Source organism: Monodelphis domestica, chromosome 8 (genome assembly GCF_027887165.1).
Source record: "Monodelphis domestica isolate mMonDom1 chromosome 8, mMonDom1.pri, whole genome shotgun sequence".
NCBI lineage: Eukaryota > Metazoa > Chordata > Mammalia > Didelphimorphia > Didelphidae > Monodelphis > Monodelphis domestica.
Genome location: NC_077234.1, coordinates 52,320,243 through 52,337,933, shown reverse-complemented (window position 1 = coordinate 52,337,933; position 17,691 = coordinate 52,320,243). Strand labels below are relative to the sequence as shown.

Here is a 17,691-nt window from a genome sequence, read left to right as displayed (position 1 = left end):
AAAATTTTACTGTGTACAATGTTTTTTTGGTGAGAAAGATAGTTTAACAGAAGTTTACGTTAAAAAGTTCTGCATATTTTAAATGACAATAAATTGAACGTGAGTATGACATAATAGCTAAAAAAAAACTCATGCAATCTTAGCTTAGTAGATGTGTAGTATTCAGATCAAGGGAGATAGTGGTCCCATTCTTCTATACTAATCTTATATATATATCTTCTTCAGATTTAGAGATCTGTTTTTAGAAAGGGCATCATTAGCTAGAAAACCTCAAGGAGGATGCCTGACATTTAAGTGTCTTAGAAATCATGTAATTTAATAATAGCTAACATATATCTATGACATATATATTACTTTAAATTCTCAAAATGATACATGCACACACAAATATATCTACTCATAGATATATTATATCAGCAATCCTTGAGGTAGATACAGTTAGTAGGCTCATTTTATACACAAAGAAACTAAAGCTGACAGAGATGAAAATACTTGCCCAGGATCCTACAGCTAGTAAGTTTCCAAGGAAGGAAAGGAAAAAAAAAGTTTAACACCTGCTCTGTGCAGGGCATTATTCAAAAATATTACCTCATTTGATCCTCCTAATAATCCGAGAGACATGTGCCATGATAATCCTTGTTTTACAGCTTAAGAAACAGAGGCAGATAGACATTAAGTGACCTGCCCAATAAGTGTCTGAGGCCATATTTGAATTCTAGTCTTCCTTACTCTAGTCTCAGCACTCATCCAGCTGTGTCAGCTAACTGAGGCAAGATTATAGCTTCTTGCTTTACCATTCTATCTAAGTGCCCCATGTCATATCAGTAGTAGAAAAGAATAGCTGTATTTGAAAATCAATGACATTCAAAAGCTCCTCTGACTCTACAAGTTATATTCATGGTCAGATTTTGGTTATTTATAAATTACTTCCTTCGTTTCTTCCAAACAGGAGAGAAAATCATGAGGGCAGGAGGTGGTCTTTTTATTGGGGGAGGGAAACTTTGAAAGAGTTCTAAGGATTTTGGAAGAAAATTAAAAGATTGAGTAGAACAGATTCCATGGCAAATGAGTTTGAAATTTGTATTCAAAACTAAAATCTCATTTTTAGATGTGACAAAACCAGGTTTAATAACCACTGCTGGAACTTAATTGGGTATTTGTTGAAATACAGCACTATATCAAAACAAAATATGTCCATTTTAAAGAAAAGATCATTGTGACTATCTGTTCCAGCTTTTAAATAAAGCAACGATTTTTGAATAAACACTTTAAAAAGAATAATAAGTTGACAATTTAAATGGGAGAGGAGATATATATAAAGAAAAGTAAAAGTATGACATACTAACTACTTACCAAATTGTGTGAACTCTTCAATAGGAAGAAGGAACTTCCCCAGGTCAAAAAAATAAATATGCATGCAAGTGGAGGTCATGAAATGGGTTGTGTTTTGGGGAAAGTAAAAAACATGAAACTGTTTGAGAGAATGAAATGCAGCTTGTTTATTCCAAATGAAAAATTCTACATTTCTAGTTTCCAATGAGAAATGCATACATGATAAGTAGAATATCAACTAGCATCACACACGTAAGTACTTTTGTAAGCAATGGTAAGTCAAAGAATTTCACAATAAAATTGCATATAGATAATTATTGTACACATATCACACATAAATATTACACAGAAATTTTACATTTTCTAGAGAAGAGCACAAGGCATTCATAATATAAGGCACTAGTTGCTACCAAGCAATTTAAACAATAAAATCTGAATTTTTAATTAATATTATTCCTATGAAATTAATTTTTCATTTAACATATCATTATTAAAAGCATAATGGCATCCAAATTTCCCAAAGCTCAGTAATGTAGCATTACATTGCAATTCGCTGAATTAAAAAATATATGTTGAAAGTGTAAATAAAAAAATAAGAATGAAATATAGTTTGCATGTACTATTAGATGTGGTTGATATGTTGATTAATTTTGCTGGACAGCTCTTTCGGGGTTAATTATGAACTCAAGGGGTGACTCACTGGGGAGGAGAAGGGGGAAGAAGTATTTAGACATTAATATTGGAGATAAAATAAAAGAAATGAAAATAAAAGAAATACATTTTAAAAATAATCCTTACCTTCTATCTTAAAATCAGTACTATGCATTGTTTCCAGGGCAGAAGAGTGATAAGGGCTAGGCAATGGGGGTTAAGTGATTTGTCCAGGGGCATACAATTAGGAAATATCTGTGATCAAATTTGAACCCAGGACCTCCCATCTCTAGCCCTGGTTCTCAATCCATTGAGTCACTTAGTTGCTCCCAGAAACAACTCTTTAAAAACACTATAAAATTTGTTTATTATTTTGCATTAAGCAGAAATTATTTTTGAAAACATATACATTTTTATTTTCCTTTTTTAAAGGAAGGGTTATATTGTTGAGCAAAGTAAAGCCCAATGAACTCAGCATTATAGGTTTTGGGTTCAAATTTTAGCACTGCCACTTGATACCTAACTGATATTGGAACATTTCCCTCTTTCTGTGGTCCAATTTGTTGTTGGTTTTTTTTTGGGGGGGGGTGTAGTTTAGAGTTAGAAGGGACTTTAGCAATCATCTGGCTTCATCCTCCTCTCTTTTTTAAGGTTAGACTCCAATTTTAATTTGTTTCATATTGATATTGGTTCAAATTTAATAATTAGCAATTTTTTTCTATAAAAAAAGTAGAATGGCATTTTCCCAGTCTACAAAGCTGTTCACTCCTGGAAGGGTGGGCCTGGTTGGGTCGGGATTTAATCTTATCTTGCTGGGATTTTACCAATTTATTCTCATTTATATATTTAGTAATAGCTAATAGTAATACCCTCTGTTTCATATAAAATTATGTGAATATTTTGAGGTTAGTTCTAACACCTGGCACACTATCACCTCTTGGTATTTACCCATCTCCATAAGCCATACCATCTTGATCATTTCTCAACTTCTACTGACCAAATTCCATTTAGTTTCTACAATGGCATTCCTTTCATTTTTAAGTAGGTTATGTCTATCTCGGCATCCTGGTATGAACTCTTTGCAACCTATTTTACCCTAGAGGAACAACTGAGCAGAAAGCCATATAGGGCATATTCAAGGACACATTTATAAATAACTCTGATTCCATGTAGTCTAACTGCCATCCCTTCTACATTCCTTCTTCCTGTTACTAAAGCTAAAATCCAGCTAGGCTGCCCAATGCATCAGAGGCTTGCAATCAATGAAAATAAGATGAATATTCCACATGAAGATGACTGAAAGTAGATGGTTCTCCCGAACCACATTTCCTAAGTTTTAGGGAAAAGAAGCTGTTCCAAGAGATTGAAAAATCAAGAGCAACTGTATATGATATCCTTCTGATTTTTCATTATTCATGAAAGAAAGATAAAAAAGGGGTCAAAAGATGGTCAAAATCATAAAGTTTTTAAAACAGCTATTAACATGATCTTAGCTGATGTTACCCTAGCTGCAAGAGCCTTTCTAGTGACCAATGAATAAACATTTTACAGGAGAAATTAAGCTCTATCAATCTTGACATTCTGCCTAAAAGGGAAACGAGAAAATTAAAGATGGTGGCAGCTTAATGGAAATCTGGTCTTCTTTGGAGAAGCAAATGAAAGCAGTGAAGTGGTTTTCATCTTGAATCCAAAGGCAATAATATATCCAAGATATTTGCTTTCATTGGTGGAACTGATGCAGACAGAATTGCACTCGTAACATAGGAGATAAGTCAAAAAGAGTTTCTTAAGCTTCAGAAAGTTTAAATGACTAGGTCATGGTAGTGCAGTTAGGAAGTTTCAAAGGTAGGGTTTTAAACCTGAGTTAGCAAGTCTAAGACCCACACTCTTCCCCATTTTGTCTTGTGTTTAACTCAGGCTTGCTGTATTCTACATACAGCACTTCCTCCACTGAATACATCAGAGTATCTCTATATATCATGAATATTTTCTTCAAAAGCAAAAGTAGGAGATATCACACATGGTTAGCACCATATAATACCATAAAAGTAAAATGTCAGAGCTAACTTACCAATTATGAGGATCATTTTTAAACTGAGTACAAAAAGAAAATCAATTCAAGACAAATAAAATCAATATTAGAATGAATGATAAAAATATAAGCTGTTAAGTCAAACAATTGAGTCAAATCTCACTTTACTTAAACAACTTGCATTAAAATATGTTTTTTTAAAACCTTGCCTTCCATCTTAGAATCAATACTAAGTATTGGTTCCAAGACAGAAGAGTGGTAAGGGCTAGGCAATGGGAGTTAAGTGACTTGCCCAAGGTTACAAAGCTAGGAAGAATCTGAGGTCAGATTTGAACCCTCTAGCCACAATTCTTAATCCTATAGCAGACCATATTCATACAATTCATATTCATACAATTAACTGAAGGCTATAGAAAACAGAGGACTTTCAAAGGCTTTTTAGACAAGAAGGAAGATCACATATGTTACAAAAAATTATTGGCTAGGTAAAAAGAAAGGGATAGATAAAGATCTTCTGTCTAACCAATGGGCTGAGTTTAGGTGGCCAAGCTATACAATTGATCATTGTTCAAAGAATTGGATAATTTCAGTGGATGGCCAATAAACTTGACCCAGAATTTTAAAAAAGAGGAAGAGTGTGAGCTAAAGTGCCTTTGACTATATGTATAATGCTTTTAAAAATCCTGAACTTTCCCCTAAAGTAAAGGCCCACATGTATGTTGCCCAACTTTGAATCATAGAATAATACCATAGTCCCTGAAGAATTATATTTGACTATATGGTTTATGTGACTAGGATACAGCAAACAAATTCATAAAATAAATGGCAAATTATATCATCAGAAAGATGTATAACTAGGAAAGGAGGTAGACTGTTACAGAGAAAGAGAGCACTGTCACATACACCACTTCATGGTTATGAGATATGGAAAGCACCCAGCATATTAATGGAATCACTAGAGAGGATTGATGGGTGAGTTATTGGATCATAGATCTAGAGCTGGAGGAGGCCATCTAATATGATGCTTATAAAGACACAGGAAAGGGCTAATATCTGTATTAATGGATAGTGTAATGACAATCATAGATCCATAAAAATATGATGTTCAAAAGATGCTAGATTTATATGTTATGGTAAGCATAGAAATAACTTTCAGGAAAAGCCAAAATAAAACTATATGGTGGGGAAGGAGGCAGAAGAGAAGGATAATTTCACTGTTATCACTTAGAAATACAAAGCCTCCTTTTCCCCTAAATAGTTATTTAGACAGATCCAAGAAGAGTGTGCTACAACTGATAAGTCACAGAAAAGTCGGAGATTATCATCATTTGACAAACTATTACCAAATGTATCAAGTACGTTACAAGGATGACAGAGGAGACTACTTCCCAACTGTACATGTGAAGGATAATGATGGTGATAGTATAATAGAAACATGGGGAAATACTAGACCATTTGGGGAGGAGTTCAAAGAGGGAAGAGAGATGTGATCATTTTCTAAAGGCATTTGAAGAATTTTAGGTATTTCTTTAGTTCATTTGGAAGAAAGATTAGATTTGTTTTACTTCCTATTAGAGAATAATACTATGAGTATTGAGTGGAAATTATAGAGAATATATTCAACATTTACCCCATATGAGGAAAAATATCAATAAAACTTCTTAACAATTAGAGCTGTGCCAAAACAGAATAGGCTGTTCCTGGTGGTACAATGTCCCTTATTAATGCAGGTCTTCACCTGGAGTCTGGACAGCTATTTCCAAGCGATGGTATATAATTTGATTCTGCTCATGAATATATTTCACTAGATGACCACTAGTGCCACTTCCAACTCTGACATTCCGTTTTTCTTACTAATGTCTTCAATGGCGATGGCGGTCATTCCTTGGAGTATATTCAAAAAACATGAAATCCTAGAATTAAAAAAAAAAAGCAATTAGCTATCTTGGCAGAAGTCCATTGGCAAGTAGCCCAACTAGCTATTATTAACTGTACTAATAAATATGGTTTTCAATTCAAAATTTTTTGGAAAAATTAAAAAAATATATATATATATCAAATAGTACTATTTTAAAAAATTTTATGTGTGCAAAATTATAACTCTAAGGACCATGGAGTTAAAGCTGAACAAAACTTTAGAGGCTATTCAATTTATCTCCCTCATTTTATAGGCAAGGTAATTGAGGTCTAGAGACATTAATTTGCTTTCCTAAGCTCAAACACATAGCAACTAGAAGAGGCAGGATATAAATAGTGATCATCTAACTCCAAACCCAACACTTTTCATGAAAAGAAAAGTGCAGTTTATATTTGTCTGACTCAAATTTTTTATATTCTTTCTTATTTCCTTAAAATATCTTAAATGATTTACATAATAAACATAGAAATGTAAAAAAACTGCTCCAAATATGTCCCATCATGTATTAATTAGGCCTTTCCTCATTTTTTTATTCATGGATTCATTGAATCATTTGTTTAGAGGCAGATGGTATCATAGAGGTTAATTTATCCAAGTTAGTGAATTTATCAACAAGAAAACTAAAAGGTAGAGAGACTAAGTGACTTAGTTGATTAACATAAATAATAAGATGGAAGAGCCAGGACTCAAACACAATTCCACTGACACCAAACCTTCTGTTCTTTCTACAATGTGATAATCCATCATCTAAATTATTAAAGTTATGTGAAAGAATACCTCTTACTACAGCATCAATTAAACAACTTGGATTTGTAGGCAATAAATATTAAACTTTCTACATTATACTCTAAAGTGCTTTTTCCCTACTTCAATGAGACTAGAATTCCTGTATGCAAATGTTCACCAAGCTGTGGCTCAGAAGAACCCAATCCATACCTTACTTTCAAAAGTCAGAACTTTGTTCCTTTGTGGGAGACTTCTAGCCAAGATGGCGTTCAAAACAAGAAGCATACCTCTCACCTATTCAGACCAGAACATGAAGTCTGCACCAGGTCAAATAACAATCAAGGAAGCCAATAAGAAAATAAAAGATTTTTTGCCACTTAGAATTGCAAAACTACCTAGAGATAGAAGCCCACAGGAAGTAAGGAAAGGAAACTACAAGCAAAGCCAGTCACAGCACAATTTAAAAAACCCCCAACAGAATGAAAGGCCAGGTATATGGAATCTAAGGGTTTTAATCCAAAGGTAAGAAGAGTGAAAAGCTCTGGAGAAAGACCTAAGGAGATCCAAAAGCCCCACAGAGATCAGAAAGCCTAGAGTGAAGACCTTGAAAACCTCCCAGAAGGGAGTTAATGAAAGCTGTATGGCAGCACTGAGATTTCACCCATAAGACTCTAATGTCGCTAAGATTTCATTCTGCAATATCAGAGAGAACCCTAAAGAGCCAGTGCTCTAAGCTTCAAGGCGGAACACTCAGAAAGGGGGGCTGATCAATTCAGAACCAAGAAAGAAACTAAATAAGCAAGAGTGACCACAACATGCAAAAAGTACATCAAAACAAAAGCTAAACAGTACATCATTGTGGTTCTAGAGGTCTCCTGAAATAATTAGATCATGTTTTAGTAACAACTGCAAACAATGTGACTCCAAGGAGAAAAAACTGATTTTCAAAATGAAGCAAGTAATGGAAGATTAAATAAAGTTCTTGAAGAATGAAATTAAAGGAGAATAGGTTAAAAGATAAAATGGTACCTTACCATCTTATGTAACAAACAACCTGAAAACTAGAATAAATCAAACAAATCAATGACTCTTTAATTGAATAATTTCTTATAATATGATGTCTAAGATTTTTTTTTTGGTCATGACTTTCAGGTAGTCCAATAATTATTTTTAAAAAATTATTTATTTTAAACCCTTACCTTCCACCTTAGAACCAATATATAGTATATAGCATAGTAAGATTGGTAAGGGCTAGACAATGGGGGTTAAGTGATTTAGTGATTTGCCCAGGGTCACACAGTTAGGAAGTGTCTGAGGCCCAGTTTGAACCTAGGACCGTCTGCTTCTAAACCTGACTCTCAATCCACTGGGCTATCCAGCTGCCCCAATCCAAAAAGTCTTAAATCTTCTCTCCTGGATCTATTTTCCAGTGAATAAGTGAATAAGAATATTAGAATAAAATCAAAAGTTTGAAAAAATGGAAGAAAATATAAGCTATTTGGTATTTTAAAAACTGGTTTAAGAAATATGTCAAGGCAAGAAAATTTAGGAATCATTGTACTTGAGATTTAAAAAAATTCTAGATACTGTATTTCATGATACTACAAATGTCCCAGCAATAACACTACTAGGTCAATAAAAAAAAGAAAATGACATTCATGTACCAAAATATTTATAACAGCTCTTTTTATGGTGGCAAAGAGATGGAAATAGAGGGAATGTCAATTTAATTGGAGAATGGCTGAATAAGTTATGGAATTAATTTTGATAGAATATTATTGTGCTATAAGAAATGATCAGTGAGTTTCTGAAAAAAAAACTGGAAAGACTTTCATGAACTGATGCAATGTGAAATAATCAGAACAAGGAGAATATTATGCACAGTAACAGAAAATATTACCTACCTCCAGATAAAGAACTTCTGAATTCATACTGAAGCATGCCTTTTCCTTGTTTTTTTAAATGATTTTTTGTTTTTGGTTTGTGTTTTCTTCCTCAAAATGGCTAACATGGAAATATATTTTGCATACCTACACATGTATAATCTTTATCAAATTGCCTTCTCAGAAAAAAAGTGGAAGATAACCAGGGAGAGAGAGAATTTGGAAGTCAATTTTTTAAATGAATGTTAAAAATTGTTTTTATATGTAATTGTTAAAATAAAATATAAAAAAGAGTAATTATAAATGAAAAGTCTCCAAATATATCCAAACTAGAAAGACAAAGATTGAACAAGTTCACCAGTCACCTCCTAGAGCAACAAAATCAAAATGTGTATAATTGAAAATGTTTCCCTAAAAAAGAACTATATTTCCCAGGAGCCCACTGACTTCTTGTCATTACATACTGTAATATTTATAGGAAAGATGGGTGGATATGAGTAATGGGATACAGAAGGTTTGTAGCAGAGAATGGAGGAGTTGAAGGGAAAGAGGGAATATGGCTGCTGGTGAGGCAAAGGTGAGAGATGCCCTCTGCTGAGAGGCTATTTTTGACCAAAATGGGGTGTCTGAGAAATGAGCCACTTATGATAGCCTGCGGGGATGTCTTCTCTATGGATTGATGCCGGAGATGCCCCAGAGCAGGTAAACATGGAACCTCCTGAGGAACAAGCCTTTCCCCAGACATTGGTCATCCAGCAAGGGTCCAATAAGGACCATTTGTAATTAGATGACTAAACTGAGGTTCAGCTCCCTCTATGCCCCAGAAAAGTAGTCCACTTATCTGACTGCAATATTCAAATAAGATAAATTTTAATAACCAGTTCAGATTGGAGAGGTATCAGGGAAAAGGGAAGAGGGATGTCCCTAAATAAGGTTGGAGCCTTAATTAGCTTTAGAGCTGAGGCCAGGTCTCACAGGCTGGTGGAGGGTTTCTTTTATTCCTGTCTATGTTATATCTGTGCTAGTTTTCTTAATTTCAAAATCATAGCAGTAGACAGCAAGCAACAAGAAAAGTTCTGACCTTCAGTCTGGTTCGGCCTGTCTATTCGGGCTGAAGAAAAATAATGGCACCTCTATCCAGAGACTCAGAACAAAAGCCCCTCCCACTTCCCAGGCCAGCAGGAAGTGCTAGTCACAAGACCAACTGCCACTCCCAGTTGCCCCTTCCCCCACTAACTGTAAGTCTTGACAATTTCCTCTCTCTCTAATATTCCCACTATTGCTTGTTCCAACACAGTGGCAGAAAGTCCAGAACTTGTTCTAGTTTCCTTTCCACAATCTTCCCCTTTTTTTTGTGGTGACCTTCGCAAGGTCACTTATTTTTATTATAGTTAACAATTTACTAAATCTACTCTAAGGAATTCTATGCAGGAAAGTTTGGGTAAGGGTAGTTTTAGGGTTTTACAATAAATTCAGTACCATAAATGTTTGAACAAAACCATTACAAGAAATTTGAATCTTAATGCTAATACTACTTACTCTTGCTAAGTTAACTAAAACAAATAATTTTCCTATTTTATATATATATTATTTGCAAACTATCTTATCTATATATATTTCCATTAAACACAATTTCAGCATCAGCTTTAAAACAAACAATTAAAAGTTTATTATCTGCAAATGCAACTTAAGTCTATTCCTATGTATAACTAATTGTCTATGGTATGTTTAACTTAACTTATTCCTCATCTATTCCCTGCTTATTATGATTATCTAAGTCTCTAGTCTAATCTATAACCTAATCTTATATATAACATATATATACGCTATGCTAAATATTTACAGATTCTCACTATGTACTAACCTAATTATAATATATACATTATTTATAGATTATTTACATATAATACAATAATATACATTGTTCCACATCCTGACATCAGTCAAATAGAAATATCTATTGATCTTTCTATTTGCCTAAGACCTTATGGAATTAACTATATGCATATTTACATTTTGCATAAATACCATTTCAGACACTTGTTTATTTAAGCAAGGTCTCCCAATATGTCAGTTTGTGATTTTGTGTTTTGTGTCTAATAATGTTGTGTTGAATTAATACTTATCAAGTTTCTTCAGATTTCCACTTCTCATGTTGACTGATGGATCTCTTCTTTCTTCCAAGTTATGTAGTGATGTATGCTATTTCCCTAATATGTGAAATTACTTTTGTTTTATTATTTCAACACACTCAGTCTTACATATAAGTCTCATTTTCCATCTGTACTCTTCTTATGTAAACAAATTTACAAAGTTCAAAGTCTTAGCTGTCCCATTTCAGCTTTTTTTTCAGCTTTTTTTCCTTTGTTTATTCTCTCTAGTAGCTATTAAACAAATTTACAAAGTTCAAATTCTTAGCTGTCCATTTCAGCTTTTCCTCTCTGTTTCTTGTCTCTAGAAGCTTTTCTTGATGCTTTTCCCCTGGGCTTGTTTAAAATCTTTTCTTCTGGGATGCTTTTCCTCTGGGATGCTTTTCCTCAGGGATGCTTTTCCTTCAGAGTTGGTTTACAAGTCCTTCCTTGCCAAATTGTACTTCAAATGGAGAGATGTGCAAATCTCCACTGGGTCGTGTTCTAAAATGGAATAGAACTAATGGCAGAATGTCTGTCCATTTTTGGTGTATTTCTGCACAAAATTTTCCTATCATTGTTTTTGTCTTTATTTACTCTCTCCTCTTGCCCTGAACTTTGGGGATGATACGGTGTGTGGTATGTTGTTTGTATTCCTAGATTTTTATAAATTTCATTTAATATTGATTGAGTAAAGTGACTTCCATGGTCTGAGTCCAATTTTATGGGAATCCCAAATCTAGGTAATTAAAGAAATAGCAGACATACAGAAGCTAGGCGTCCCTAGAACTAAGAAAGAACTTAGAGCTTTTCTAGGAGTTGCTGGTTTCTCAAGACAGTACAGAGTAGGATATTCTCATATTTCCAAATGTTTAACTGATTTGACAAAGAAGTTAAGGAAATCATGCCTCACATAGCAACAAAGATAAGAGACTTAGAGAAAGGCTGTATAGTAACCACACAGGAAAAAAGTGCAAAACAAGTCAAAAAATTCTTGGATAACTTTTTTCAATGCAGAATGGGCACTGGGATTGAATTGTGCAAAAGGAAAAGAAAGACAAAGTCACAAACACTCAAGCAGGAGTTAGTGAGAGATTTTCAATTCCCTACAGGACAGGTTACTGTTGCTAGAGATATAAATATTTTGAAACCATTCACAGAATTGCATGCCATCCCACTAAACTCAGTTAATTCTTCCAATAGCTATAGGGCACAGATACCCTTAGGAAAAAAACAAACAAACATCTACTTTGACTCCTGAAGCTGAAACTTTCCATCCAGCAATGACTGATTTAGAGAATATAAATTTTACTAAAAATGAAGCTGACATTGCATTTGAAAACAATAATCCTATTCAAAGTTATGGAAGTGGCATAACAGTTGAATTTGAAAAGAGGGCTGGAATGGAAGTCTTAGTAACTGAAAGAACAACCAAGGATTCAAATGGCAGTCTTGAAGCTAACATTCTAAGTAGCAAAGGGGAGTTTGGCCAAATAAACTTATGTGAGATAAGCAACAGCTATAATTCCAATGTAGTAGAGGATATAGTACAATCAGCCTCATATGAAGGCTTCATAGGAAATGATTTAAATCAAAAAGAGTTAACTGATCCAAACATACAGCTGGCAGAGGGTAGCAAAGAAATGAACAGTGACTCAGTAGCAATACACACCTTAGCTACACAGTCAGAAGAACATGTATGTAGTACTGTGGGAAAGAATGAAGGCACCCCTAAAAGACTGAACTTTACAATAATATTAATAACTTTACTCTAATATTCCCACTGTTGCTTGTTCCAACACAGTAGCAGAAAGTCCAGAAGTTGTTCTAGTTTCCTTTCCACTGTATTTCCTGTAGACATGAGATATTAGGCGGGGATGTCCCGTCTTTTTACTTCCTGTCCAGATCTTGGTGGTGGTAAGGCTGCATTTTGAAAGGGCTTATCAGCCATGGGCATGTGGTCTTTATTTTTTATCCTTTGTATTCCTTGATTTCTAATGATCACTAATAAATCTCCTAAAATATATTATTTTTATTATTGCACATTAATTTTAATTTTTATAAAATGACAACAACAAAAGAAGGAAGAAAAGACAAAAATATTCCAAAAATGTCATGGTAAAAGCCTTAAACTTTTGCTTTAAGCAAAAATATTTTAAACATCTAGAAAGTAATGGTGGTGATGGTGATGGTGATAGTGCTGATACTGGTGGTGGTGGTTTCCTTTCATATGTGAAGAGGACCAAAACATCACAATTTTGGAGTCAATGTACAGTGTGCTAGACTGTAGCTGATCAGACTAACATGAGCTTAAAAGATTCTATTACAGGTCATGCACAAATATCCCATATAAACATTTGGGATTAGGATGTCTCTAAAGGTTCACATCTCATGTTTTCTTTTGAGCTACTGCAATTTTACTTTGCTCAGAGAACTCAGTCCCTTATTGTGGGCATGTCATGCTGAGCAATCCTATATGAATGCTTTCCATGTCTCACAATCAATACTGGAGGTCTTCAGAAACCTTTGGAGTGTCTTTGAATCACTTCTGGCCTCCATATGGGTGTTTGCCTTATGTGAGTTCTCCATAAAACAACCAAGTATATGTTTGGCATTTGAACCACATGGCCAACCCATTGGAGTTGTGCTCTCTGCAACGGAGTCTGAATTCTTTGGCAATTCACCTTGACAACGGACCTTAGTGTCTCACACTTTATCCTGCTAGATGAACTTCAGAATCTTCCCAAGACAATACAAACAAAAGCAATTCAGTTTCTTGGCATGGGGTGCCGGTAGACTATTCATTTCATGGGCATTCAGTAATGAGGTCAGTAATATAAAGTCATATGCCAATTACTCTGTAGACTTTCAGTTAAGATAGACAGCCTAATACTTCTTTTCATAACTTTCCTTTGAAGTTTCCCAAAACACTGAGATAGCTTTAGCAATGTATGTGTCAACTCATGATCTATATGAACTTCCTCAGAAAGTATATGGTCAGGGTAAGTGAACTTGTCCACAGCATTCAAATTTTCTCCATTTACTGTAGCCAATGGCTTCACATATGAATGGTACAGTATTGGCTGGTGGAGAATCTGTTTTCTTGGTGTTAATTATTAGGACAAAACTAGCAAAAGCAGCAAAGAACTGATCCCATACTTCAGGCTCAGAAGATGTACAGAGTGCACAATCATCTGTGAACAGAAAGTAATGCACCAACTGTCCCTCCCTTTTAGTCTCAGCTTGTGGCTTTTTCAAGGTCAGTACAGTAACTAACTTTGATGCCGTTTTCATCCTCATTGACAAAATCATGGAAAACATGCTAAAAAGCATGGAAGCAGCACATGGCCCTGTTTCACTCCATTGGTAACTGGGAAAATTTGAGAGCATTATCCAATACTCAGAACCTGTGCAAGCATACCATCACAGAGCTGGCATACAATACTGATGAACTCCAGGCAGCCAAATTTTGCCACCATCTTCCACAAGCCCTCATGACTGACAATATCAAAGGCTTTGGTCAGATCAATGAACATTGTATATAGGTCTCTGCTCTGCTTCTGGTGTAGAGATGTCAGACAGCAAACACTATGTCAATCATTCCTTGTCCCTTTTGAAGCCATGGTGGCTCTTGGGTAGATTAATATTCTGGAGAAGGATCAATCAAAGAAGAACGTAGCAAAATTATTTCCAGTAATGACTAAAAGAGAGATACCCCACCCTCCCCATGATTTTCACAAGACAATCAATTTAATTTACCTTCTAAGAGATGGTTAGCAACCTTGATCTTGGCAATGGACACCTCTTGCTATATAATCTAAAATATTTCAGCCCATTTTTATATGAATAGTAGATTCCTTCCCATATAAATCTCTTTTGGAATGAAATCAGCACCAGGATCATTGCCAAACAAGAGAAGCCTAATGGCATTTAAACCTCTTTTTCAGTTGGAAGTTTGACTAGTGAGGGAGTGACTTCAGCTTGAGGTATACAGACAATGGCTTTAGCATTCATTGATGATGATCTGTTGAGAATCTTATGGAAATAGTTAACCCATCTCTTCAGGAGTATGTCTTTATCACTAATCAATGTGGTTTCACCAGTGTTGAGTGGTCTTTGACTCATAAATTGCGTTCAGAGCATCATAGAAGCATTTTCAGTTGTTTCAGTCAGTGTAGAACACAATTTCACTTGGTTTCTTACTGAGTAAAGAATCCTGTATCTCTCTAAGATTCATTTGCATTTTACTTTTGATTGAGTTGAATGTTATCTTTTTAATGACAGATGAACTATCCTGCTAATAAACTGTGAATTTTAGATTTACTTCACCCTGCTTAGTCTTTAGAATTCTAGTGCTCAAGAATGTATAAACCCCCACTTAAAGATTAATTGTGAGGAGGATGGCCCATGACTGACATGTGCTAGCAAGTGACAAATCAGAAACAACTGACAGACCCTCTGGGCTGTCCTAAGTCAAGCTTAAGCTACCATTGGTACATGTGAGGCACAGGAAGTGATGTAAAAAACTGTCTATCTCTCGCTTGGAGACTTTGGGCTCACTTGGCGACATTGGTCTCTCACAGCAGCATGGGGAGCTCTGGGCAGCATTTTGGCATCCTTGGAGCTCTTGGTAGGTTTTGGCATTTGCAGCTTGTTGGTGAGGTTACTGGGAGAAGCTTTGTAGCGTGGTTTAGGTGAGGCATCTTCCCTGAGTGATCTTGGTGAGTAAACCAAGGCAGATTCCTCTTTTCCTTTACCTACCTCATCTTGGAGGAGGCCTCATGGCTGGAAGGAGAAGGCCCTTTGGCAGAGGCCTCTGAACTCCTGCCTGGCTCAGACTGGGCTGGTGCAGTCCAATTCTCTTTCCTCTCTCTCTCTTCTTCTTAATTTCTTCCTTCTATTGTAATTAAACCACCCCAAACTAACGAGTATTTTATTGGGATTGAATTTAAATCCCTGGCAACTACTGAATATTATATTATATTCAGTATATATCATACTGAATATTATATTCAGTCAACAACCACAATTTTACCCATAACAAAACCCTATGGAGCTTTCAATTGTTATTTAGTAAATTCTGAAATTCCCAATCATTTTCACCAAACTGGTCCTGATGTTTATAGTATTTGGGCCCAATGAGTTAATATGGTACTCTTACACCACATCTCTGAAAACTGCCCACACTTTTTCTGTTCCACTGTTGGCAATAGTTCATTGGCTTAGCTTTCTCTCCAAGTCAGCAACAAACTGTCATCATCTTGTCTTGAGGCTACTGCTTTTGTTGAATGTGAATGTTTAGCTAGGAAAGGATTAGTTTATGATTGATTCAGCACTCTGCACCACACATCACCTTTGTCACTCTCACATACTGTTTGTATCTTCTCCTGATGATGGCATAGTCTATTAAATGTCAGTCTGCTGTGACCGTGCAAACAAAAAGTTTTATTGCATTTAGGTAAAAAGAAGATAGTAGTAGTGATGAGAATGTTATGAAACACATACCTTCAGCAGCAAGTGACTGCTGCTATTGCTGATTTGGATTCATTCCTCACAAGAAGTGCCTGCCATGTCTGAATGCCTGTGCCTCCTCTCACATTACAAACACTTAGAATTATAAGTTTTTCTTCTTTAGGCCCAGTGTTCACTAGGGTCTTTAGGTCATTAACATTTTTTAACCTCTTCAGGATTTGTCATGGTAGGAGATTATGCACTGATGATGGTGGCAGGACATTTTCCTGCTAGTGGTAGTCACATTGTCCTGAGGCTATCTTTCCTTTTGGTAGACCTACAAGTTTGTTGAATAAACTTGATTTGATTGTAAAACCAACCTCAGCTTCATGGTACTCCTCAACAGGTTGATCACTAACAAAAGATGTATATCCAGTTCCAATTTTGTAAGTTGGCCTTCATTGGCCAGCCTTTCTTCACTCAAGGCTGCTTTTTGGATACATTACATGCTGAATTCTCTAGCAATAAGAGCTAGCTGTTCCTCTTTTAGGTCTACTGAATTTTGTGTTGTATATAAATGCATGTACTTTCATGTACCAGGGATGAGTGGAATTGTCTCTGCAAAAGTGTTTGTACATTTCTTTGAATTTCATCTCTAGGGTAGGATTTCTACTTGCCATAGTAAGCAGGTGATGCTTAAGTTGGGTGAAATAGTAAATTTTTAGGGTACCTTTTCTTGTGCGATCCTTATGCCAAAAAGTTAGCAATGTAGTTCTTAAAAAAAGCTGCTCAGACGCCCAGTGGGCTACCAAATCCCATGGCTTGTTCAGTCTACTGAGATCTGGTCATCTGTGTATAGGGTTGTGACTATAATCCCAGTATATCTATACATGCTATTTTGTCACTTGCTTGTCACCACAGGACTTTGAGTAAAGAGTGAAATAATAAAATACTGAGATAGTAAAATAGCACAACATAAAATAGTATTTATGTCATTTGATGTTAGTAAATTGGACTTAAGTGAGGCAGAGTTGTGAAAAGTCATTAGCCTCTCTCTCTTCCAGTCATCAAAGTCCATGGCAAGACCCACTGGCTATGGCTCAGGATAGAGTGAATGACCTTGGGTGTCTTCGATGTCAGATCAAGCTCAAAGCATGCCACAGTGCAGGCTTCCCTCTCTTTTTTGCTGCAGGGAAAAATTGTTCACTTGTGCTTATTATGCCAGGGAGATTCACATGTTTGGAACAGGCACCCCCCCCTCCCAATTCATCAGTAGACTGTCAGTTTCTCTCAAACTGGTTTAGCTTTTCTTCCAAGACAGTTTTGTTGGATGCTATGTGTACTACAGCTTCATGAAGCCACAGGTGAAAACTAAGTGGCCAATGTACACCAAAGAAAGAAAACAGACCTGAAAAAAAGGGTTCAGCAAGCCCTCAAATCAGTTATTAGTCATCCCTAAACACCCTGTACACTCTCTCAAGAAAGGATCTGACAATGAAAAACTCAAACAAGACAAGACCAAGTGATCTCATAATATGATATTTCAAAAAGAAAAGAGAGAGATAGGTT

At 35.5% G+C, this 17,691-nt stretch overlaps 1 protein-coding gene across 6 annotated transcripts in view; it reads right to left on the bottom strand.

Annotated features, from left to right (window-relative positions):
- Positions 1-1,474: 1,474 nt before the first annotated feature.
- Positions 1,475-17,691, bottom strand: part of LOC100018630 (phospholipid scramblase 4-like) — a 70,918-nt gene continuing 54,701 nt past the window's right edge. For all 6 annotated transcript variants that reach the window (XM_007502091.3, XM_007502086.3, XM_007502090.3 and 3 more), the window contains one exon: positions 1,475-5,928. In XM_007502091.3, coding sequence (XP_007502153.1) covers positions 5,878-5,928 — 51 coding nt within the window. In that variant the 3' untranslated portion in view covers positions 1,475-5,877. The remainder of the gene's footprint in view (positions 5,929-17,691) is intronic.